Here is a 26,298-nt window from a genome sequence, read left to right as displayed (position 1 = left end):
TGAGAACCAAAATAATCTATATTAATGCTTATCGGCCTTCTTATAACATTTCGTTCTTCACACATCCTCCATTGCATACATCTCTGACTATAATTCTTTCTTTCTCTGATACACATCATCAAGTGAGATGTACATATCAGCCAGAACCTCAATCAGAGGAAACAACACACGCACACGCACGCAAGTGGTCCCACAGAACCATCAAGCCCTCTTGCACAGAACACTTCGCTTCTCAAGGTTTGTACTTTTCAGGCCAGCCAACATATGAAGGAAAGTGAAACGTAGGAATGAAACATAGATATTTCACATCGCTTTTCTCTCTTTATTATTTCATTTATAACACTTTGAAAATGGACCAAGAATAATTTTAGTGGCTATTTACGATTCTTCAATTTCCCGATGTAATTACAAGTACAGTACATTTCAATTTGTTGTTTGGCATGTAGCTGTTGTCATTCTGACAATATTCGTTGAGTTGAAGTGAGTTAAGAACGAAGGTGAAGTGGATCAGAGTTGTGCTTATTGAAAATGGATACGGGGGATGAAATTTGCCGTATGTGCATGTCGGACTCCGATATTGTACTTCATAATATATTTAATGTTACAAGGGTCGAAGAATCTATAGTAGCAAAAATATGGGACTGTTTGGGTTTAAAGGTAGGTACCTTGGCACACTGTGTTTACTCTTGTTTGTGTAGTTTTGAGAGCTATTTGAAGCCGAATAGGATGATGTAGATTGACATCCATTTAATGAAACTGTTAAATTTCAGAGCACGGAATCTTTCCTTTTAGCTACCTTTTTATTTCATGTGTTTTTGCATTTCGCGTTCATTTTGAAGTGTTCTACCTTTTGATTTCACGTGTTTTACGGGTGTTTAGGTTATCTGCATCACCAGGTTTCATGCAATATTGAAACATTTTCCGTTAGGTTTATCAATATGATTTCATTAATTTTGGAATCCTCGTTCTTCAAACTTTTATTCATGAAAAAAATTGCACTTTTTGACACTTTTTTTCTCTAAAAATCACGAGTTAAATGTCCTTCACAATCCCCATTTTCCGTATAATTTTCAAGTTATTCTGTTGTTTTAGGCTTCTGATCAATAGTTCAGTAGCCTACACCTCCAGCAATCTGGAGAGTCTTTCAATGGGGTGTAATATGTGCATTAAGCAAAGCAGGGAGTAACCTATAGTGATCGGCAGTTTACATTATGAAAACTTGATAAATTACATTTTTCTCTTGGATATAATCTTTTTCTCTTTGTACATAAATGGCCACGCAGTTATTATGCCCCTGTCTGTATCACCATTGTTACTCATTTGTCTCTATAGCGCCTACATATGTATATGGAGTAAGCACTGTAGGACTTGAGGCTTTCCCGGCATTGGATATATGTAATAATTCTTCTCGGGTTCTCAACCACGTGAGTTGGATTGTTGCTTCCAAGCTTTCAATAACTATCTCTGCCATCTTCTTCAGAGATTAAAGTGCCGTGATACCATGTCTAGCGGTAAGTATATAAGCGTCAGTAGTGCTTCCCGCTGCGGGCCAAGCAGGGACTAGTTCCTAGTTCCGACTGCCTGCCATGTTCTGGTTTGTTAAGCTTGTTGATTACAGGTTTCCATGCTGTGCTGAGCTGTAGGTCCCAGTCTCTGTTGAAATTATTTCCATCTAGTTGGATTTTGATGGCTTCTTTGATGACCAGGTCCTAATAACCCAATGCCTTGTCAAGATGGTGTTGGCGTCGAAATCTATTTTATGGCCCATTTCCAGGCTGTGTTGTGCTACTGCCAACTTATCAGGGTAATGTAATACTATTACTAAGAAAACACGAAATTAAGATTAGCCATAAGCCTAAGCTGCTCACAAAGATTCAGAACTTAATGAGACCATTTAAGGGCGACCTTGGTCTTAGAATACCTGGTGTCTATAAAATACCTTGTGGGTGTGTAAAATGCTACAGTGCCAGTTGGGACACACCATTATGGAATGCTACAAGGAACACCAACACAGCATAAGACTACATTAGTCTGATAAGTTGGCAGTAGTGCAACACAGTCTGGAAACGACATAGATTTCGATGCCACCACCGTCTTAGACAAGGCATTAAGTTATTGGGACCTGTTCATCAAGAAAACCATTGAAATCCAACTAGACGGAAATAATTTTAACAGAGATGAGAAACCTGTAATCAACAAGCTTCGACAAACCAGAACACGGCAGGTGGTTGGGACTAGTTCTGATTGGCTCGCAGTCGGGAAGCCCTATTGACTCCTTATATACCGGCTAGACATGGTCCCATGGCACTTCAGTCTCTGAAGAAGATGGCACCATGGCACTTTAAGATGGCAGAGCTAGTCATTGAAAGCTTGGAAGCAACAATCCAACTCACCTGGCTGAGAACCCGAGAAGAATTATTGGGTGCACTTCCATACAGGAGCAGCAGCATTTCTCTAAGGTTAGAGCCCAGTTTAGGTGTGTGTGTATTAATCGAAAATTAGGGGCTAGAAAATATTGAGAATAGGATGCATATTTATATGACATTTTTTCGATTAATGCACACACACCTAAACTGGGCTCTAAGCTTAGAGAAATACCACTGTCCCTGTACGGAAGCACACCTGAATTATTCAGTATGCCAGATGTCTATTTAACATGGCCCCCATGGCAGTTTTTGTATATGTAGCAACAGTACACCTATCGGCTGCGTGGCATGTTGAATTAGCGATATTAATACATTATTGCTGGTAGGCCTACCCACTTTAAGCAAAAATAATACAGAAATTGTCCACTGACCTTTTCTGTACCATATGGGTCATTCCATGCCAACTGAGCCTCTGAGTGATTTTTTCATTTATTAATAAAGTGTATGGTACTTTGATATATCAACTGTTAAAAGTATGAATTACACTACCCTTAAAGAAAACTTGGCTTGTATGTAATATTTTTGCAGTTTTGTTTATGTTTGTTGGTAGGTTCTTTGAATAGTAAATATGTTATTTCGCATGCTTAAGTTTAAGACCCTGCTGTTGTCATAAAACACCATGTTGTTGATCTTGCACTTTTGGAGGGAAATGTATGAAGCTTTCCAAGTTCAAGCATATATTACAATTCAAGGTAAGATCAAATTCAGTAATTAATTACAGCATATTAAAAATTGCTGTAGCATGTAACACCCGTTACACAAAATATGCAATAACTTTTAATTATGATCTTATGAAATATTTGTTCACAATATCCTGCAGTGAAAGTGAGATTATAAGGTTGCTTGTTGAGATCATAACATTTTTAAATTAATATTTAATTTATTTTACCCAGAAACGGTGTAACGGGTGTTACAACTCTTTAAGTAACGGGTGTTACAGTATTGATGTAATACCAGTTACAAAATGTTGTACTTGCCTGCTGTAACCTAATACAATAAAAAATAGCTTGTAACTATCTCTTAAGTAGTTAAAGCTGCAAAGAGTCCATTCTGTATAAAATATTTGTTTGCTCTACCACAATCTAATGCACTTGAATGTGCTTATTTCAAGAAATGGCTCCTGTAAACAATCGGATGAAAAAAACATGTTGCATTTGGGTTCTAATGATACAGTGAAATCCTATGCCATAATAAGTAGTGATTTATCACAGAACAAGTATGCAGTCTGGACTTCCTTTAGTACCATAAGATGATGATTCCACAGGTTTTGGGATTCTGAACATGGGATACTGACAAGTGAAACACAAGTGATTCCCATGCCAGTGTACAGCATTGATAGATCTGAAGTTAAGTCTGGCATGTTTGTTTTGGTAGAGTTTTTAAGTGAAAACAAGAAACCCGGGTCATCAAAGGGTGTTAAAAAAAAGTTCCAATACATTGGAATATGCCAGAACCAAGCTGACAATGAAGAGGACATTAAAATTATGTTCCTGAAAGTTTCTGGGCAGAGCAAAAAAATCTTCAAATCTGATGAAAAAGATATTTATTTTGTAAAATTTATTCAACTGGTCAGGAAGTTACCAACACCTGATGTCAAGTCTCAAGGAGACAGACTCTATTATGAATTCAGTGACAGTGTAGATGAAAAAAGATGTTTAAAATTAATTACACATGCACCAAAAATCTGTAAAACAACCATAATTTGAATGTTCCTCAATTAATCTATTTGTTCCATTCCAGGCTATTTAATAAATAGACTGTGCTCTGAGAATTTTAAAAAAGATAATTTAATTATTTACATAAAATGAAATTGTTATTACGCAGAAATTTCGTTATATTAAATTTTAATAGCGTTGTTTTAATGAAAACAGAAAGAGTGTCATTAATCATTTGAGTAAAGTAGAAATATTTGCACAGTGTAACACCCGTTACAACTCATGTAACACCCGTTACAGAAGCTTTTCTTGAAAAAAATTAAATCTTTTAAGCAGAAAGGAAAACTGAGAACATATTTGATTTTGTCAATGTTTAATATATATCCATATAAAAGGATGTTAATTTGTGTGCATTAAACTCACAGAATTTTACATCTTTCAATAACTATGCAAAAGTTCATGTCTAAATTCTGTAACACCCGTTACACCATGTTTTTTACTTGTTATTCAACTTCGTTAAAATAAACTTAGGATTATATTATATCAAAATATTCAGAAAATATAGGGGAAATAGTTTTAATAAATAAATTTTGATTCTATTAAGGCTGCATTCAAAGTGTTCAGTTTTTAGCTTTGTGGATGTAACACCCGTTACAATGGAATGACCCATATATTTCTGGCACATAATTAACATGTTCTCATTACTGGCTCAATTTCCATCGAAAAATAAAGTCAGTCTTCTGATGGATATTATGGTAGACTTCTTCTAAGGAGTGTGGGTTTGTCCTGTGCAATTATCTTTCAGTGAATTGCAGAAATTAAAATCACCGGGGATAAGCCTTTAATTAGGCCCCCTCTATTCTGAAGTAGCCTACTTGATTAATTTCTTGTAAGAGGAAATGTTCGCTGTGTGATCAATGGCAGAATCCTATTAAAAGAATGCGTAATTTCGTTCCATTTCGGTCAACTTAAAAAAATAAAAGGAATGTGAAATCAGATTCGCATACCGGTAGCTATCAACATTAATTAATAAAATTTGTTTCTTGAAAAAAAATCGTGGAGCAATTCTCTCTTCACTTACAGCACACCACAGACTAACTTAATCGTCATATAGAGGAACCTCATGAATTGTATCTATTTTTTTCAGTGGATCAATGGTGGTAACGTTGTAAATTTATAGAGCCGAGAAATTCACGTTTGTTGAGCAAGCTGCATAATAGACTTTTAGGGAGAATTTTCCAAGCGATAGCCAGTATCATGCAGCAGCATCAAAACCCATTCTTCCTTTCTGCGTTTCTTATCTGTAATACTTTCAGTCTCATGAAATATACATACTAATTTACGAATTGTTTCACGAGCTAGAACCTTCACTCCAGGAAATATTACTGAAAATAGTCTTCGAACTTTGTGAGTGGACTCTATGTACTTAAGTAAAAATTATATATATGAATACACAGTTACATATAGAACTTAAATTCAGCCATATTACACACTTTTTAAATAAATACTGCGCTATGAACATACAAATGCCTTGTTATAGCAGTTGAATGACTCAAACTGAGAATATGCCACATGTGTGTGATGTAGTTAGACTTTCAGCACGATCCACATTGAACTGAATTACCCAGTATTTATTGATACTGTAGCATAGCTTACATAATTCTTCATTAAACATTATGGAATGCACTGAACTGCCTTGGTAGTAGTACTCATTATGGTCCCAGAATTAGAATGAGATGTAGGTTATACAGCTGGTTGCTTGTACCAAAATAGCAGATCCCCAGCAGATTCTGCTAGGTTTGTGGGGGATAAAGTTACTGTAGAATATATTTCTTCAAGTGCCTAATTAGTTTTCTCTATCACCATTCTCATTTCACCGTTGTTCCTTTAATGTTAGATTATTATATAGCCAACTCTGAATGTCTTTAATTCTGTAAGAAGGCCATTAAATAAGTATTATAATAGTTATTTATGCAACAATCATATAAGTTAATGTTAGCTATTGAGACATGAATGCCGAAGTCTGCTCACATCGAAAACTGCATGATTGTCTTAATAACCATTATATGAGAGTTACATACAACTGTTTTTCTGTGACCTGTAGTAAGGTTAGACAAAAATTAATTAATTCAAAATTAAATTAATGTTTAGATACATACTTCTTTATATTGACAATATGGAAGTATGAATATGGTTTTAGATAGTGGGAAACAAAAGTATGCAAGTGATTCTTATTTGCAGTTCCTTTAGGTACGAAAATAAATAAATGAAATCACAGTAGGTTTGTTCCAACACAGTTCGGAATTGATTCTGAACTGCCTACTCATGCACAGTAGCCCATTGTATGTTCCAACAAGACTAGAACTGATTCCGAACCAATACTGAACTCCCAGTTCCCTGTGCCAATGTGCTTCAGAACTCGTTTGGAGCAGATTAAGAGCAGAACTGGGAATTCTGAACTGCTGACGCATGTGCAGATGATTTAGTCTGAAGTTATGGTTAAAATACTTTGAGACTAGGCAGGTTAACATAAAAAAATTGTCGATCTTGAGTGATTTGGAAGATTATAGTGATATATTTTATGAGAAATTAAGTTCAGAAGAGGAATATAATTTTAATATGAGAAGAAACTCCGAAGGCCTTGAAAGGACAGTTCAAGAAACGTTCCAACAATGTAAAATTCCGAACTAGTTCTGACACCATACACAACCGGCACATGCATCGAAAGAAGTTCGGTATTAGTTCGGAATGCATTCTGAATTGCTTGCTGGAACAAACTTAGTTCCTTTTTGTAAGTTTTAACGTGTACGAGAAATTGTGTTCCAAAATGGTACTGTTCGTAATATGTAGGGTCTATATTAATAACACAAGAAATGTAGGTATAGTTTTGTAGTTGTTTCCATTTTAATTGAGTTTACTACACTTCTGCAGTTTGATTAAAGCATTTAACATCTCGAGATGAATGGTATTTATTGAAATAAGAAATCTGAATCGAAATGATTGATACAGATGATCATTGTATAATAACTTCATTTCAGTACAGTCATACAAAAACATATAACTCCAAGCATTGCTGTATTTCGGAACAAAAAGGTGCTCTGATAGTACCAGTAGTAATTGTCTTCGTTGTCATTGCCTTTATCTTCATCTTCATCGCCATTTCTGCATGAATATTATTGAAATGCCAGAAGAAAATACACTAATGTTTGTAGAAATTGCAACACCAAGAAGGATACATGTGACTGAAATGAAATAGATACCACAGATTAGGTACATGACAATATACAAATGATTAGAATTACAAAACTGTACCCAATCTGTGACCGTGAGGTTTGAGTATGATGTGAAGCCTCCATGCACTGCAATCAGAGCCTCTAAGTGTCATGGCATGGAATAAAAGAGGGCCTGGATATGTTCCTGGGGAATTTCCCTCCACGCAGCTTGCATGCGAGTCCACAAAGAGTCAGGAGTGGTTGCTGGAGGACCATGACGAACAAGTTGTCGACCAACCATATCCCAAACATATTTGATGGGTGACATGTCTGGCGAACGTGCAGGCCAGGGAAGCAGTGATACCGGTACCCGTTGTTCTTCGAAGAAGGCTTGCACAATCCTCGCCACATGTGGTTGGGCATTGTCCTGCTGAAATATGGCATGTGGAGTTGCCTGAAGGAGGGGCAGTACCTTGGGCTCTAAAACCTCCCTAATGTAGTGGTTGCTGTTCAGATTTCTCTGAATACTTAGGAGGCGAGATCGCATATTGTATCCAATGGCACCCCAAACCATCACACTAGGTGTTTGTCCGCTATGGCGCTCAACAATGAAGGCTCTCAGATTACGTTCACGTGGTTTCTGGACAATGGAAGCCGACGCAAGGGCATGCGAGCCACTAGTCCAGCCCTCAAAAGACGGCGATGAACCAATGACACAGACAGGTCCACACCCATTGCAGTACTCCAATATTTACTCAATGTGGATGAAGCTGTACTGTCCGTCACAGCCAAGCGAACAAGATGGCGATTATCCTGTGCTGTGGTCACATTACGTGGTCCAGTACCCTCTCATCTCTGCATTCGACCCTCTTCTAACCACTGGCTCCACACACGCATCACTGTTATAGCAGCATGCCCTGTACGAGCTGAAATGTCATGGTGTGACAAACCTGCTTCCTGGGCCAATCATTCTGCCCTGTTCGAACTCAACGTGCTGATATTGCACCCTTCCACGTCGACGAGGCATACCTGCACTAGCTTTCACGTTTCCACTTCGTTTGGAAGCTCTGCACTGACTGAGCAAGGCATGACACTGACCTTGCTTATGACACAAGAGAAGTCACTGTTGGGCCTATGTGTATTCCATCTCTCTGGAAACGTAATAAATTATTGGTGGTACACAGTTCTACGCATCTCCCAAGTTTGGAGTTGTTCGGGCCATTTTTTCTAGGTGTTGTACTTTTCACAAACAGTAGTGTATATGGGTTCGAATCTAGATAGGCCTATAGAAGTTGTTCTGTCTGCAGAGAAGATCTCATTATGAAATTGTTTAAATATGAATAAAATATGACTTTTTAGAATTGCAAAATTTGACGATAATAGTAAAAATCATAAAAGTGCCCCCATGCTGCCCAGCCTCGAAAAATAGTACCCTAGTACTGCCAAGGCCCACCAGGCATGAAATACACCCCTGACTAGACATTTCGAATAGAATCCAAAATGATTGTATATGGGAACATAATTGAAGCATTGGGCCAAATAATGGTCTACGTTACAATCTGTCAATTGTGCAGGAGTGTTTTTTTTTTTTTTTTTTTTCCTGAGGGAGCTTAATAAAGCAGTCATTAGTGCCATTCTGACTACACACTGACCATTAAATACGGTATACTTCATTCTTATTTTTTCCACAAAAGATTTTAACATTTGTAGGCTATATTAGTTCAGGTAAACTGAGATTCGATTCCCGATGGAATTTTGGATTTTGTCCATTGATTCAGTCCTTTGGCCATACTATGGCCCGAGTTTACTCATCCTTAATACAGTTTAGTACCACAATATTTCTCTGGGGGTAAAGACAGCAAGCATGTAATACTGATATCCCTACTGCTGCTAATTAAGCTTACTGATTGTCTAGTAAATGTGGAAGCTTTAACATCCCACTTTCCTGTGCACAGTAAAGTTACCTTTATCTTACCTGGGTAAATGTCTGTTATTAGAAGTGAGTTCACTGATTCTAGGCCTTTGCAGTAGTGGCTCGTCATAAAGAAAATAGGTGAAGTGCTGTTCACATACTCAAATGCATGAACAGTTTTGGTAATATAATGAGCATGCCTACTATTTGTAAACTACGTACAATTTTACTAGTTCTAGAACACGCACAAACAGAAAAATTAATTTATTTCAGGACTCACCCAATTTCTTGCATACAAAGTCAATCGTCCTATGTTTTAAAGCAGCAAACCTGTCGATGTCTTCATAAAATGTCTGAGTTTAACTGAGGGTGAACAGTATATTTCTATGCAAAGCTATGGGGCTAATGATGAAAGTCTCTCCTGTAATGTAGCATTCCAAGTGAAATTTTCAATCTTTTCACACAGAAAAGCTTCTTTCATCGGAATAATTTTTTAAAGTTATTTTATAAACTTCTCTATTTTTTAGCACTTTTTAAAACAAAGAACAAATGGAACTGTAGGACGTCCAGAATATCTTTTCCATCCTCATATTTAAGCCTACAAAATGGCATTTCTAATATATTACAAATTGTGCCATTTTTGGGGTACATATTTCGTACTCATTTATCAATATTTTCTATGTACTGGTACCTAAGTAGGCCTATTTGCATAATGGCACTATAGTGATTAAACATACAATATACACTACGATGCAGGATAATACACTATATACACTTATCACTAATATACTCTAAATACATTAAATAATAAGTTAATAAATACTAAACTAAATGTGTATATTTCATGCGTGTTAAACTTTCAAGTACAAGAGCTGGAACAAAATAAGAAGAAATAATACACGCAACGGAAAACAAGTTTTAAACTTTACGAATGTATGTGGTGTGGATTCTTGATAAAATAACATAGAGCCAACTAATTTACCGCTGCAGGGGTGGCTGCTTAGACACAAGGAATGAGGATACTTTTCTCGAGTCAGGTAGTACATACATACTGTAAAATTTCACAGCCCTTCAACAATAGCCCCCGGCCTTGGAGACCAGCTTCAACCCTTTTCTATTATTAGTACCGTTAGATCTGCAAACTGGTTACTCTACCTACATGACTGACAGTTCTCTGTAACTGAAAGACTCAGAAACCCACTTTACTCATACAATCTTTCTTTAGTGCATGATGTCATGTTACCATGGAAACCAAGTGCTGTATGAGAATGGGAACCCAAATAATTTCACCTCTACAGTATTGTAAGTTCCAATAGACACCGCTCAGCACTCATAACAGTTGACATTATTCTATTCAGTGGACGGTTGCAGGTACTATTTATATAACTAAACACTGTTAATAACGACTGAAAATAAAACATTTTTTATTTTAGAAATACAGAACCGGTAATAACTAGAATTAATTATTAATATGAGATAAAATTGTGTTTTACACGTAAATAGGTGAAGTGGCACTTCATCTATTTCACCTGAATACTGCCCCTGGGTCTTTGTGCATGAAAGAAAAGAAACGAATGCAAAACAAATAGAAAACTTGTGACCACAGTCTGGTTGGAGGGAACTTCGAGTTTGGTACATTACTAAGGGAGGGTAATACGAGATATTTAAATTGATTAATTTTTAATGAAAAATCTTCAGGAAAAATTGAACGTTCAGTACTGCTACCAATTCCTGAAGTGTTTTCGAGGTGCATTTTAAGAAGTGGCTTGCAGTAAGACTTCCATTAACAGATTGTTTGTTAATAGAATAAATAAGTGTTGGTTATAGAAAATCAGAAAACCTTACAATAAAGAAAGGCAAAGAGGCATGCTGCCAAAGGAGTAACTGCATGGTGTGCCAGTGTGTAATGGTAATTATAACTGTGTGTGTGTGTATGTATGTATGTGTGTGTGTGTGTATGTGTGTGTGTGTGTGTGTGTCTAATGCCTATTCATTTCACTTGCTTGATTTGGGTTCTGCATACTGCGGAAAGATGCCAGACAGTGACCCATTTTCAAGTTGCACACCACTGCGGCAGGCCATGTTATGCATGATGTGTATCTATGAAGAGTTATGTCGTGTACTAGGATGAGTGTCTGTAAGTGTTCATGTAAGTTTAGAGAATGGGTGAGGATGATGGTGAGGAAGGGAGAAGTGGAAACCCGGTGCTAGAAAGACGGGTGACATTACAGAGCTATCAGAAGTCAATTCTTTGGTGGAATTGATAAAAATATTTTCTAGGAAAGTTGTTTATCAAATGGTATCCTATTTGATCCGACTCTCATTTGAAATTATATAGTGATACATGACTGACCCTACTTCTGATTAGGGCTGATTGATGAAATCAAGCTCAAGTGAAAGTTCACATGTGCTTAGTTACAAATATTTTTGTCTCGAAAATTTTAATGCACTAGTTTCCTAAATAAATGACTTACGGGTAGTTAACGGTAGCAATATTGATGGTAATAAAGGAAAAAATATAGATTTCACATATTTGGCAGATACATTCACTTTCTCAATGTAGCCTCCATTAAGCTGAACACACTTGTGCCACTGATGTGGCAACTTCTCTAGGCCCTCCTGGAACCACGTTTTTGGAGTTTGTTGCACCCATGTCAGGACAGCTGCTTTCAGTTCCTGGAAGTCTGCAAAATGAAATCCGTACAGAGGTTTCTTCAAAGCCCCAAATAGGTGGTAATCATAAGGGGCCAAGTCAAAAGAATACGGTGGGTGTAGCAGCATCTGGAACCCCATCTCAGGAATGGCAGTTGGTTGCCAGACTCATGTGGAGATGAGGGTTGTCATGTTGCAGGAGCACACCTTTTGCCCATTTTCCTGACCGTTTCCTTTGAATTGCACAGCACAAACTCCAAAGGGTCACCACATACACTGTGCTGTTAATGGTGGTCCCTGGTCGAGCCAGTCAATGAGGGTGATTCCATCATTGTCCCAAAAGATTGTGGCCATGCGTTTGCCTACTGATAGCGCTGTTCTGAACTTCTTCGGCATGGGGCTGCTTTTATGCTTCCACTGCATTGATTGGGCTTTGGTCTCTGGCTCATGGTAATGGAGCCACATCTCATCGCCAATCACGAGTTTGTACATGAAGCCTTCTGGATCCTGGCTGTGGTGTTGAAGGAGATCACTGCTCATGTCCTTGCACTGTCGTCTCTGTACTGCAGTCAGGCACTTGGGGACCCATTTTTCAGACATCTTTCCTATCTTAAGGTGTTCATGCACTATGCAGTGCAAAGTGATTCTGTCAAGTCCTGTGGCTTTCTCCAGTTCCGAGTATGTGTATCACCTGTTCACCAGAATATGCCATTCCACTATAAAGATGTTGATTGGTGTTGTCACAGTCACTTTCCTTCCAGAACTGGTTTTCTTCTCCGTTGATGTGCGGCCACGTTTCCAGCCATCCATCCAGTTGTACACGGTTTTTCGTGATGGTGCATGCTCACCACACACTGTCACCAATCACCTGTGAATATTCCAGTGTTTACACTTTCTTTCCACAGAAACCATGTTGTCCAGCGCTGTCCTTGATGATCACTTTTCATGCTGTCCACTCACGTAATGACAGCAGTTAGGGAAATGCACTGTAGTTTGCAGGAATTACACTCCTCTGTATCATGCTGCCACCTGCGGGCAGACCAATGTACTACATGCTTGCAACTGTAATGACAAGCCAAATAACGGACTATGGATAGTGGGAAATTTGAAAGTGTAAATCAATATGAATGCCCCTTGTATGTCAAATCAACACAGACCACAACAACCTCACCACATTTAATTTTCATGAAACTTTGCAAAACTGAAGCTAGTATAAAGTTAATTAAATGTACAAAATATTGAATCTCTGTGTCGAGTACATGTTTTGTAATAGTGATTTAAGTTTTGGAAAAATTACAATTTTAGTAAAACAGCTTAATCTTGAAACTGAAATAACTCATGATGTGTTGAAGGTAGAGTACTGGGTTTGGTCTCATTTTAAAGCTCCTGGAACAAATTTTATATATATATATATATATATATATATATATATATATATATATATACATACATACATATACTTTGATCTTGAACATGTTTCAAGATCATTCATTGTTATATTTAACCTTCAATTTCTCAAAAGAGAACAATTTTAAAATTTTGAAAAAAATATGTTAGCCATACATATTGGCTCATTACTAGACACCGGATTTATATGCACTAAAATATCTCAAATATGCATGCACTTATGCTGTCAAAATCTTTAAAATATGCTCTATCATTTCGAAAATGTACACTGAACATGCACTAAAAATTTTAATTTTAGGCTTATGCATTTTGGTATTTACAATGTACTTTCTTCCTTAGACATCATTCTGGTCGTTGTAATTTGATTTGCTTTACTTTCTCCAAATACTCAGGGGTGCGTTTATGACGTTTATCATTTAACACAAGTTTGTATGCTGAAAAGGACCTTTCCACATCTACAGATGTTATTGAGCAAAATTTGAAAGTACTTACTAGCTCTGGGGAAATTTCTCCTGGAAGCACAATGTTTTCGCCTTGAAGATATTTATCCACAAAACATACAACTTCGATGTCAGGATTTCTTCCTAAAACAGCGCACAATTTACTACTTAATTTTTCTGCATGCTTTAAAGGAGCATTATGAAGTTTACTCTCAACCTCATTGAGGATTGATAAAGATTCATGTAAAGATAAACCACATTTTTCGAGTTTTTTCTTTGTGACTTCAGCTATAACTTTGAAACTGTACAGCCAAGTCCCTTTGCAAATATTCACTATTGAAATATTCTGTGAATGTTGAATTGACAAAGCTTCAGTTGCATTCAGTGCACCAACGAATTCTTTAACTGCATTGAAATTATCTGAATAGAGAGAGCAGCTTCAATCCACGTACCCCAGCAGAAAGTATTGGCTCTGGGTGTAATGGGAGGTGTGTAAATTTTTCTTTGTAAGCATTAACTTTGGATGGGACTCGCAAACACTCCTGCTTTCAATTGTAAATAGGTAACATCCCCATAACATCGCATGATTTTATCAGTAGCACTCGGAGAAGCTCCTTATGACTGTCTTCATAGTAAAGACTTTATTATTTTGTCACTAATGTGTTTTAATTTTTAATTTTAAAGTTAATATTTAAAAATACATGTATTATATGCTCGGTGCATGGAAAAATGGCGAAATATGCAGCAACATTGGAAATATGCAATTATGCACTATAAAACTTCACATATAAAAACAGAAGAACATGAAACATATTGCAAAAGTTAATTCCATATCACAAGTAAAAACAAATTAAATATGCATTTGCATATAAATTCGATGTCTACTCATTACATACTGAAAATTTCAAGTTGGAACTCTCAAACATTTCTGAATAATAAAATATATTATTCCTGTCTATAGTACATTAGTATGAACATCATTAGATAGATATAGGTGTGTGTTCTGTGTCTCTTTATCCCACAAAGTGAAATTATGCAAAGGTTGGCTATCCCATTATCCTAAACTCATTAATCTTTGCTTTCATGCAGTACATTTTTCGGTGTCTGCTGAATGGCATTTCTGTGCTACATCACATGGAAAAGGCCCATATAATGGTGTAGGTGGAACAGTGAAATGTCTAGCAGCACGTGCAAGTTTACAAAGGTCATACAGTAGACAAATAATGACTCCTCATCAGCTTTATAATTGGTCTGTAGACATTAAAACTTATGACTTTGAATACATAACCATTTCTCAACATCCTGAAGAAGAGTAACTTCTGCATGAGGAATTAAAAAATGCACGCCCAATTTCTGGAACACAAAAATTACATGCTTTCATTCCCATAAACACCCAAAAACTGATGATAAAGGTATATTCTGTTATTTGTCTATGATTCCAACTCTGAAATGTATCAAGAAGAAAACTCGACTATACCAACATTGCAAAATTTGTCACTTGTAATGATGACAATAAATGATGGATTGAGTGTGTGCTTAATATTTCAAGGTTAAATATTATATGCTATGACCTTGAACAGCATTCAAGGTCATAGCATTGTTTGTCTTATATAAAACCAATGGTGATTTCTTAAGCTCTAAGGTAAGACGAAGTTCATTTCTTTAACTTAGGTTTTTGAATAACTATCTTCTTATACTGTACATGCCAAATTTTACTGTTTTTTTTTCTCATTTTTAATGACCGATAACTCCAAAAATATTTTCATTACACTTTAGATATTTTGCATTTTTATTTTGCTTTCCATGGACGACATCTAACAAAAATGTTATTGAAATCTAAGAGGATCAGGTTGAAAATGATTCAGAATTGTGTTGATTTGACATAAACTGACCCTTTTATGGCATAAGTAAACATATTGTACTGTCTATTGCAATTGGGGCTTTGCCTTCTTATGGACAAATAAAAAATTAGTATTTGTATTATTAGCTAACGGTGAACCAACAATAAATCAGAATGGAAGAAATCTTATAGATTTTGTAGCATCAAACGACCCTAAAGTGACTAACAGCTTTTTTCGCCACAAAGACATCCACAAATATACATAGGTTCAAGAGATTATAGATCAATTTTTGATTATGTGATAGTAAATAAAAAGATAGTTACATTTATTGAAGATACGAGAGTATATAGAGGATATATTAGTACAGATCACTTCTTGCTAATCTTTAAATTTAATATGCCCCCGAAATGGTACAGAAGTAAAACAAAATTATGTCAGAAAGAAGAGGTAGGCCTATACAAAATCAACCTATTAGAAGACATGAATGTCTGACAACTCTATCAAAATAGAATAGCCCTACTAATAGTAGAAACACCTGTGAGTTTAAATATAAATGAAGAATGGTAATTATTGGAAACTATTCTAACGCAAGCAGCGTCAGAAACCCTAGGTAAATGAAAGAAAAGACGTACTAGAAGAAGACTTAACATTTGGAATGACAAATTAGCAACAATAATAAAAGACAGAAAAGATGCATACAGTACTTATTGTATATTTCCCACCATACAGATGATAATCACATTAAATATAAGAGACTTTCTGCAATTGCGAAGAGAGAAATAAGGAAAATTAAAAGAGAAAGCTGGGATAAATTTGTAAATAATAATATTGAGTATGATATTAATGGCAGACAAGCTAAAGCATACAAGAATGTTATGTTTTATTTAACGACGCTCGCAACTGCAGAGGTTATATCAGCGTCGCCGGATGTGCTGGAATTTTGTCCCGCAGGAGTTCTTTTACATGCCAGTAAATCTACTGACATGAGCCTGTCGCATTTAAGCACACTTAAATGCCATCGACTTGGCCCGGGATCGAACCCGCAACCTTGGGCATAGAAGGCCAGCAGCATATAAGATTTTGAAAGAAATAAAGAAGAGAAAGACACTATAAACTGGAATCCCATTTCTGAGATACAATGGCCAGATTTTTATCAATATTTATAGATTAGTGAAGACAGTGAAGAAAACATACAAATGGCTACATACAATGTATATGTTGATCTAATTTCAATAGATGAATTGAATTATGCTCTCCAAACAACTGGGATCAGATGGTTTAAATCTGGAATTGTTTAAATATGCGCCACAATGCTTTTTACAAAGATTTTTAAGTTTTTTAAATATTTGTTGGAAGTTCGGTCACATACCAGAAGAATGGAATATAGCCCTAATTACTCCTATTTTTAAAAAAGGGAACAGGAAGAATTGTGAAAATTACAGAGGGATTAGCATTGTTAACTCAGGCTGTAAAATATATGCCAAGATTATCTCTCAAAGACTAAACAAAATTGCAGAAGTGCTATTAGCAGAAGAACAGAGTGAGTTCTAGAAAAACAGATCTTGTATTGATGATATCTTTGCCATAACGCAGATTATAGAAAAACATGTTGAATTTAATATTCCCACATATATGGCTTTCATAGACTTTGAGAAAGCATTTGATATGATTAGCAGAACAAAATTGTGGATGATATTAAAAAGGAAAAGAATTCCTGAGCATCTAATAAGGGTGATACAAAGTATGTACAAAAATACAAAAAGAAAAATGAATATAAACAAGATTACCACCAACTTGCGAGAAAGGGTCAGAGAAGGGTGTCCCTTATCACCTACTCTTTTTAATTTGTATCTAGACGAAGCTGTAAGAGAATGGCAAAACAATTTAAAAACACATTATTTTATAGATAATATCATTTTAGATTACTTTTCGCAGATGACTAGTTGGTGTTGGCTGATTCTGAAGACAACCTACAGAGAGTAGTTCATTTGTTGAGAATTGTTGCTGATAACAACAATTTAAAAATATCACAAAGGAAAACTAAAGTATTTGGTTTCTGCGGAAATAATACACTAAGAACTAAAATTGTAGTAGAGGATAACATGATTGAACAAGTAAATTCTTTTATTTACCTTGGATGTGATCTCTCATACATATCCTTCACAGACGTAGAAAACAGGTTAAATACATTTTTAAGATTTATTGGTACAATTAAACGTACACTCATAAATAAAGTTGACAGACAAACTGTGCTCAAATTTTACAAGACATTGGCAATTCCAACATTGTTATATGGTTCAGAAACGTGGATTCTGACTAGAGCCCAACAGAGAAGAATTGAGGCTGCTGAGATGAGACTCTTAAGGTCAGTAGCAGGATTTAGACTGCAGGACCATAGGAGAAATGAAGATATACATCAAGAACTGACTATCGAGAGTATAACAAGTATAATTGAAAAATATAGAAATAATTGGTATGGTCATATAACAAGAATGCCCAACGATAGGATACCTTTGAGAACATGGTGTTACAGACCTACACGAAGAAGACAAGTGGGAAGACCAAAGAGACGGAGAGACCAGTTTGACCAATAAAATTCTGGAGGCAGAACAGGCCATCGGCCTAAACCTTGAAATTATTGATGATGATGATGATGATGATGATGATGATGATGATGATGATGATGATGATGATGATGAGCTATTAATTACTAAATTACCTCGTCTTGTATGTCATTAACTTCTAACAAATGAGAAGAGCTCCACAGTGGTTGTTGCAGTGGGTGTGCCATGTGGGCCTGAGTCTAGTGCTACCACAACCAAAGAATCAATTTCTGACATTTCTAGTGAAGCACATAGTAGGTACAGGGCAAGAATGTGACATTACAGTTAACAGCATTAATCCTCCCCTCATGCTGGTGACAGACAGCAGGCAGGCACAGATGATGTATTCATTACTGATAATCACAGAGGTATTCATAGTATGATGACAACTGAGCTAAGGATCTGTCTCTCAGTAGTGTCTTCTGGCATTATTTCTAGTCTATGGAGCACAGTGGATCATTCATGCTTGAATGCTTCTGTATCTAGCTATGCCTTAGTGAGGAATAAAAAGAAAAAAAGAGCTAAGGGTCTATGTGGCAATACTGTTTTGACTTGCCTTGCAGTGCCAGAAAGATGAGTGACATTACAGAGCTATCAGAAGTCGATTCTTTGGTGCGAGAGCTTCAACTAAAAGTCTAACAATTTTTCTTCCATTATTCAAAATAAAGATTTCTTAGAACAGAGTAAACAGAAACCATGCTCAAAGGAATTCTTATTATGATACATTGTTTCTCAATGAATGAGTAGTCCACACCTGTGGAGTAACGGTTAGTGCATCTAGCCACGAAACCAGGTGGCCCGGGTTCGATTCCCAGTCGGGGCAAGTTACCTGGTTGAGATTTTTTCCCTCAACCCAATATGAGCAAATGCTGGGTAACTTTCGGTGCTGGACCCCAGACTCATTTCACTGGCATTATCACCTTCATCTCATTCAGATGCTAAATAATCTAAGCTGTTGATAAAGCGTCGTAAAATAACCTACTAAAATAAAATAAAAAAATAAATGCGTAGGTAAGGGTAAAATTAATATAATTTCGAGCTTAGCCCAATGAAAATATGTTTCCTAGAATGGACATTAGAGCTCCTTTGAAATACGTAAGCATGCTCTTTCAAGCATTCCTGTTCATGGGATTAGTAAAAGATACATATGGTTGAAATTTTTGCTAATATTGTTAAATGTCATTCATTGTGTCTTATGTCCCTTAAGGTATACCTTGGAGATGGCCTTCCAAGCTTCATTTGTCATCAGTGTTTGTTTAAGCTGGATGTCCTACATGAATTCAAGAAAATGTGTTATACGTCAAATGATCATCTCAGTAAACAGAGATCAACTTCTGTGGTTACCACAGTGGAGGAGGTAAAAAAAGAAAAATGTGTTTTTAAAGTAAAATGTTTATGAATTGTGAAACATATATGTACGGTTTTCATTGCTGTTGAGGGATTAGCCAAGGTGTTTATATAGTCTTATGTATCTGGGCATTGTTCTTTGTTATGACATAACATGACATTGATCCATGGTATGACTTATGGAACAGTTACGGTGAATAGGTACCCTTCCTCTTACCATATGATGAATTGCTGTGTCTTTGGGAAAGCCAAAACTGTTACTTCTTTTCAAGTAATGCAACACACTAAGAATTGCTAATTTCTTTATGAATTATAATGTTTAATTATGCAAAACAAGGTATGATTCTAATCTGTCAAGAGCAGTAGAGATAATTAAAAGAAACTCTTTAATAAAAAACTGAAATGTTTGCTTAGTTGGATCTCTTCCACTGACGTATTTTAGTAATTTTCACTACAATTTTCTAATCTTGTATTGTTTCCTTCAGCAGGACATGGAAGTAGAATCATTGACAAATGCAAGCCCAGTACCATATGGAATAGGGTGTATTGTCGAGGGATCTGCAAGAAGTCTTGAAATTGAACCAGAATTTGTTGGAAATAAAGCAAATGTTGATGACGAAAGTGTTAATAGTAATAAGGAAGATGAAGATGAAAATGATGATAATTATGAAGCTGACGACAGTTTTTCAAGAGAATCATCACGAATGTCACTTCATAGTAGTGAAGGTTCAGATAGTGAGTCAGAACAGAAGCTTTCAAGTTTGCCGAAATCAGTGGTTCTGCAGCGCCATTCATCTTCCCGTACCCAGCCAAGAGATAGCAAGCCAAATACATTTTCTGAAAGGAAAGCAGAATCTTCACAATTAAGACCAGTTTTTATGCGTTTGTCTGATAGTTCACAATTACAAAATATATTCAGACATAGGGGAATGGTAATGTTCCCTTCAAATGATTCCAATTCTCCACAAACTGCACTTAATGTAGAATCTGCAGCTCTTTCTACTGATGAAACACATAGTAGTGCCTTTTTAGACATAAGAAGAAGAAAAACAGATGTTATCCTTAAAGGTAAAATTTTGTCCAATATTTCTAATGAAGAATATAATGTGCAAAGCAAAAATTATCCAAACACAAAAACCAAAAGGAAGTTGCATATGGAAGGTAAATTTGTTAAGGTACCATCAACTTTCATAAGTAAATCATCTCAAGAACGTGAAAGTTCTAGCCATGTTAAGGGTTTAAAACGTGCTAAAACTTCCACTAGACTTGCCATACCATCAGACAGTCAGAAAGTGTCAGAAAACAAACATAAGACGGAGAGTCACACTCCAGTTAGCATGCATAAAAAATACATGGATGAAGTAGAAAAATCTCCCTTTGAAATATGTGTTAAAACAGAGACAGCTGTCACTGTCACAAATTTTAATCCAAATGCTATTAAAGAGAGTGAACCAGTTGTGGAAGAAATTTCTGCAGGAGTTTTCAAGTGTACAACATGCAATAAGATATTTTTAAAGAAGCGTTACTTGAAACAGCACATAGTAAGGCGACATCACATTCCAATTTCGCATGCTGTGTATACATGTGAAGTGTGTTCTGAAAGATTTTTGAGCATGAGGAAATTGGAAACACATATGAAAACTCATTCACTTGGACACCAATTTAAATGTAGCAGCTGTGGTAAAACATATTCTCATAGCTGGCTGCTTGACCGCCATATCAATATCCATTCTGATTTGAATAAGTTTGTGTGTGAAAAATGTGGGAGGAAATTCACATCAGCTAGGTATCTTGATAAACACATGCACTGCCACAACAAAATTTATGTTTGCGAGATATGCAACAAAGCATTTAGTCTTGCTTCCTATCTGAAGAAACATACATCAAAATTTCATTCTTCCTCTCAGTTGGTAGAAAATGAATTAATAGAAGAACAACAGTGTTTAGGTCAACTGGAGTCGTCAGAGGAAGATATTGTTGAGCTGCAGGAGCAAACAGAACCAAGAATGTGCACTGCATCACATTTAAATGACACCTCAGAAAAGGAGTCAGACTCAGGAATTTGTAGTGATGGGTTGGCAGTTGCTTTTGTCTACAGAACAGAGCCTTACAACACAGGTGCAAGAGAAAATGTAAATAAAGATTTTGAGAATTTAGAGAGAGAGAATTCTGCTGGTAGTAGCAAATTATATAAGGCACTGACTGGAAACACTGAAGAACAGCCATCAAATTACTGTCCAAGTACGAAAGATGACAAAATACAGGACAGGATAATGAAAAGAATGAATGAAGAAAATAATAACAAAGAAACTGCACATACATTACAAGAAAATAAAGCAAAGGAACCTCATCAGTGTAATCACTGCAGGTTATTGTTTGAAAGAATTGATGAATTAAATGACCACGAACACCAAGTTCACTCTCAAAACAAGATATATAGCTGTTTTGTCTGCTTGAAACTCTTCACACAACAAGTTTATGTAAAAATCCATGCCATTGAAAACAAATGTGTTAGAGATTGACTGTATCGTTAGAGATTGACTATATGCTATTATATATGACTTAAAGGATAGAATCCTGTTACATGTATGCTCATGCAATGCTCAAGAATTGACTCAAAAGTGACCAGCAAGTGTGAAAATAAGAAAAGATTTCGTGCTTAAGTCATGCACTAGTTCTTGTGAATGTCGCTGAAACATTTTCATATAAAAATACAAGTAATGCAAGCTTTCAAGTAAGAGGTCAAATTTTTGTGTGCATTGTAGCAGTATTTAAGAATGTGTTTTTCTCATGTATGTCTTATATCAGTTAAAAATTTAATAATCAGAACTTGTTGATTTTTTATTTATTTATTATTATTTTTTTTTTTTTGCATGTGAAATTTAATATTATTTCATGAAAATTTTCTTGGTCATCAGAGTAAATCTTTGTGCTTTATTAATTTTAAAGTAAAGTAATTTAGATCTCCATTTTAAATGACTATGACTTATGCAACAGTGGGGTCAGTAGTTTCTGGGAAGATTTCCAAAGTATGCAGATAGTGTTCTAAAATTCCCCTATAAATCTTACAAACGATAGTATGTAAAGAAAGAGTTAAGTTTTGTAATGCATAAACACTTCTCTGAGAAAATTAGGAAGAAAAAGGACAACATCACTGCATTATATAGGAGTTGCCATATTGTGGTAGTAAATGAAATATTTGTTTCTTAGTTTAACACAAAACTTTAATTTAATGAAGTCATTTTATAAAAGTGTGCAAATGATTTATGTTTATAGAAGTATACAGTGGAGCTTTAATTATTGTTATTAATTTGTTCCACAAAACTATGATGGTTATATAAATGACAGTAATTGAATTCTTTAAACCCATCCTACAGTGGCAATTTGTTCCGAAAATGAAACATAGCCACATATAAACAACTTAACTTTGAACTTGCAGCCCATACTAAACTGCAAATCTATCAATATTTCAGAGAAAATTGTTAGAAACATTACAGATATTTACTGGCATGGTAGAAGACAAATGGAGAAAATCCCGTGTTCTGAGCATTCATTCGTTCATTAATTAATGAACATCTTTCTTTTTTATTATAACTCTGATATATTGCAACAGTATCATATTGATTTAATACAAACTTATTAAATCCATTAAATTTATATAATAATTAAACAGAAAACTTGATAAATATTGTAAAATTCATTAACACAGAATCTCATGTTTCATTGAGATGCCATTGACTGCAAACAATAAAACGATTGCTCTATTTGCAGTTAATGTAACTTTGCTGATAGTTGCGATTCAGCCCTTAAGTAATGAACTGTGATGATTGGTTGGCTTTATGAGGGTACAGTGGCCTATTGTGTTCCTATATGCAATGATTATTCCAATCCAATAGGTGATGAGGGTAGGATTTGTGAATCTGATGCTGACAGGTGGACAATCTTACCTCAGCCCTGAGTCCAGTCCTCAGACAAGTACCTGATAAGTACCCAGGACCTGGAGCCCCAAGTCTTTTCTGTATCAGCATTGGGAATCCATACTTCTCTCAAGACTTCACCTCAGCCTGTTTTTAACGATTGTAATTGGTAGAGGACATTAGGGGAGGGTGAAGTTTGTTGGGGGAATGAAAGAGGGAAGTGGGGGTACTCTGAGAAAACTCTCTGAAATGTCGACCATGTCCACCACAAATTCTAACACTTGCTGGCTGAGAGATCTGGCCCCATGAGTGACATTATTAAACACAAACACATGGCTGGGTGCTCGAGATGGCACAAGTGTTACATGAGAAATGTATCAGTATGTGATCCAGCAGAAATTACTGGAGACATTTTTATGACATTTGGATGTAATAAAAAGTATTAAATAATATATGATAGTTAATAGAAACGGAAATAATTGAAGATTATGATAATTAAAGCTCTGCTGTATATGCGAAACTGGTATTGCTCATTTACTAGATTGTGTTTAATAAAGTTTTGTTGTGCAGACATTGTACATAAGATATCTCCTTTTCCTTCAAATTACGTGAAATTTTTACATGTTGGTTCTGTGCCACAGCTATGTGGTCTATAGTGTCACGCCTTGCACTAGTGTTAATGGAATGAGTGCTAGTTTATCTCTACTGAGACATGTGGACTTGAGGCCAGCAGTCTGCTGGTAAGCCTTGGCTTATGGACTGTTGTACAATTTTTTTTTATATACATTTGATTTCCCACATTTATCTTTTGTTAAGATGATATATGATTGAAAAATTACTGTATTGAAAGTGACTCAGTAATTAAAGATAGAAGATTTACAACATCTTTTATGTAAGTTTTAACCCTTACTTATAAGACATATTTTAGGCTGTGTTACTGTTCATTCACTTTAAACCATATTTTATACCTTATAAAAACTTTGTATGATGTACTGAAAGATGTACGTGTTTTAAAATGTTATTGGAGATCATATACAGAATGAATGCTATGAGAAGCTTGTTGAACTGTAAATAGGATATGTGTCAAGTTTTCAGGTTGAAATCTAGCTATTAATATAAGTTGAATTACTGTATTACAAAATTAAATGAACGGAACTTAAGAATTATTTCCTAACTTCATATTTTAGAATGTTATTCTTTTGCAAAATAAAAGATATTACAGTTATGATGAAGCACTTACCTGAAATAAGTTAGTGTTCAAGAATATAACAATGTTCATTTTGGAAACAAAGGATACTTTTCATCACAATTTACCCATTTAATGTAATATTTTTTTTTTGGTTTGCTACATGCTGATGTGAGTGACAGACAATATGAATCACAAGATCTTCATATGAATGAAAAATTATTTCATGAAAATGTGTTCAGGTACATCTACCAACATAGTACCTTCTTGTCTGTCATTTCTTCCTATAAGCAATACATCTTCATAATTTAGTAGGTTAGGCCAAGCATGGGAGGCTTGAACCATGTTGCAGTATATAAAAGAGATTACATTTTTTTTCTCATTTTTGAAAATGCAAACATTATATTACTTTGCTCCATTATGACATTTTCTAATTGAAAGATTGTGTAAGTTTACAGACTGATAAAAACAATGAAAATAATCTGCAAACGTTCTCAAGTCTCCTTTTAAGTTTTCTTAAGCTTCAGTATAAATTTCTGTGTTATGCAATTGGAATTGTGTTCGGAGTGCCTGGATTTTCAACCTTCTGTTTTATTTAACTTTGATTTTCTTCAAGTATTTTGGGAGATTGTACTTCTAGTTACAAACACAAAAAGTGTAATGTATACAGAGTGATTCACGAATAATGACCTGTGTTTTAGGAATCAGGCCATTTTGAGCACAAAATGTCATGAATATTGGTCTAATTATAATTAGTTTGAGAGTTATTTGTAAAAATCCAAACATACTGTGAATCAGGCTTTGGAGTTGCTTGCATCATAATACAAACATTGGAACGTAAACTAAATGGAGGGTTGAGCTATGACGTGAAGTATGGGGGAAAACGGAAAAAAATGTCTGGTGATTATCACCTGTGTTCATCAGGGACAGCCGTGGCGAGGTATGGAACATGTACGCTATTCACATCCGTGCGGCCAAGTGCATTGAAGTGGAAGGAAGAATATTTGAAAATCTGCATCCAAACTGAGGTATGTTTATTTTATGATTAATACAGTATTGTGAATTAATATTTCTGTGTATTTTAAGTGAATAATTCTTAGTTGTACTCAAAACCACTGCCACTTTCATAAGATTCAATCAACTGTAACTCCTTAATGGTTGATAATCGGACCCATGTTAATATGCCATTTTATGCTCAAAATGGCCTCTAGAACTGATTCCTAAATTGCGGGTCATTAGTAGTGAATCACCCTGTATACATGTCTGTTAAAATATTGTATATCAAACACACTGTAGTTCATGATGAAGAAATTCTGATCATAAATACTGTATCAGAGATATTACAGTTTCAGTTACTTTGTAATGTTATAGTTGCTGAGTTATAATAATTTTGATTAATTATTGTATGAGTGCCACAGCCACCAGTTTTAGTACTGATAAAGTATACACAGACATCATTGTATAAATTGTAAAAAATTTTTCAGACACTCACGTACATTAGAACTTCAATTTTCATGATTACCTTAATTAGCCCAAGTAGTTTAATGGACACATTAGTGCATGAAGATGAGAAGGTAGGAACATTAACTGACAGACATTGAGATGAACATTGTTATATAAGAATGGAGTGTTCTGTATTTAACAAATTCATGTATTTACTGGAGTTTTCTAAATGGAGATAAATAAAATGCTTGAAAAGT

At 35.5% G+C, this 26,298-nt stretch overlaps 1 protein-coding gene across 2 annotated transcripts; it reads left to right on the top strand.

Moving 5' to 3' along the window:
* Positions 1 to 455: 455 nt before the first annotated feature.
* On the top strand, positions 456 to 26,298 carry LOC138701614 (putative zinc finger protein 840). Of its 2 annotated transcripts, none has more exons than XM_069828688.1 (3): positions 456 to 657; positions 19,356 to 19,505; positions 19,984 to 26,298. In XM_069828688.1, the coding sequence occupies exons 1-3, from the start codon at positions 529 to 531 to the stop codon at positions 22,015 to 22,017; spliced, it is 2,313 nt and encodes a 770-aa protein (XP_069684789.1). In that variant the 5' UTR covers positions 456 to 528; the 3' UTR covers positions 22,018 to 26,298. The 2 variants fall into 2 exon arrangements, with proteins under 2 accessions (XP_069684789.1, XP_069684787.1); XM_069828686.1 differs by having other exon boundaries at positions 457 to 657; positions 19,981 to 26,298.

Source organism: Periplaneta americana, chromosome 6 (genome assembly GCF_040183065.1).
Source record: "Periplaneta americana isolate PAMFEO1 chromosome 6, P.americana_PAMFEO1_priV1, whole genome shotgun sequence".
Taxonomy (NCBI): Eukaryota; Metazoa; Arthropoda; class Insecta; order Blattodea; family Blattidae; genus Periplaneta; species Periplaneta americana.
This window is presented reverse-complemented; position numbering and strand designations above follow the sequence as displayed.

Coding starts and splice junctions, on each gene's coding strand:
- LOC138701614 (XM_069828686.1), top strand. CDS start 529: ATGGATACGGGGGATGAAATTTGCCGTATGTGCATGTCGGACTCCGAT. Junction 658..19,355: donor GGGACTGTTTGGGTTTAAAG/GTAGGTACCTTG, acceptor ATGTCCCTTAAG/GTATACCTTGGAGATGGCCT. Junction 19,506..19,980: donor TGGTTACCACAGTGGAGGAG/GTAAAAAAAGAA, acceptor TGTTTCCTTCAG/CAGGACATGGAAGTAGAATC.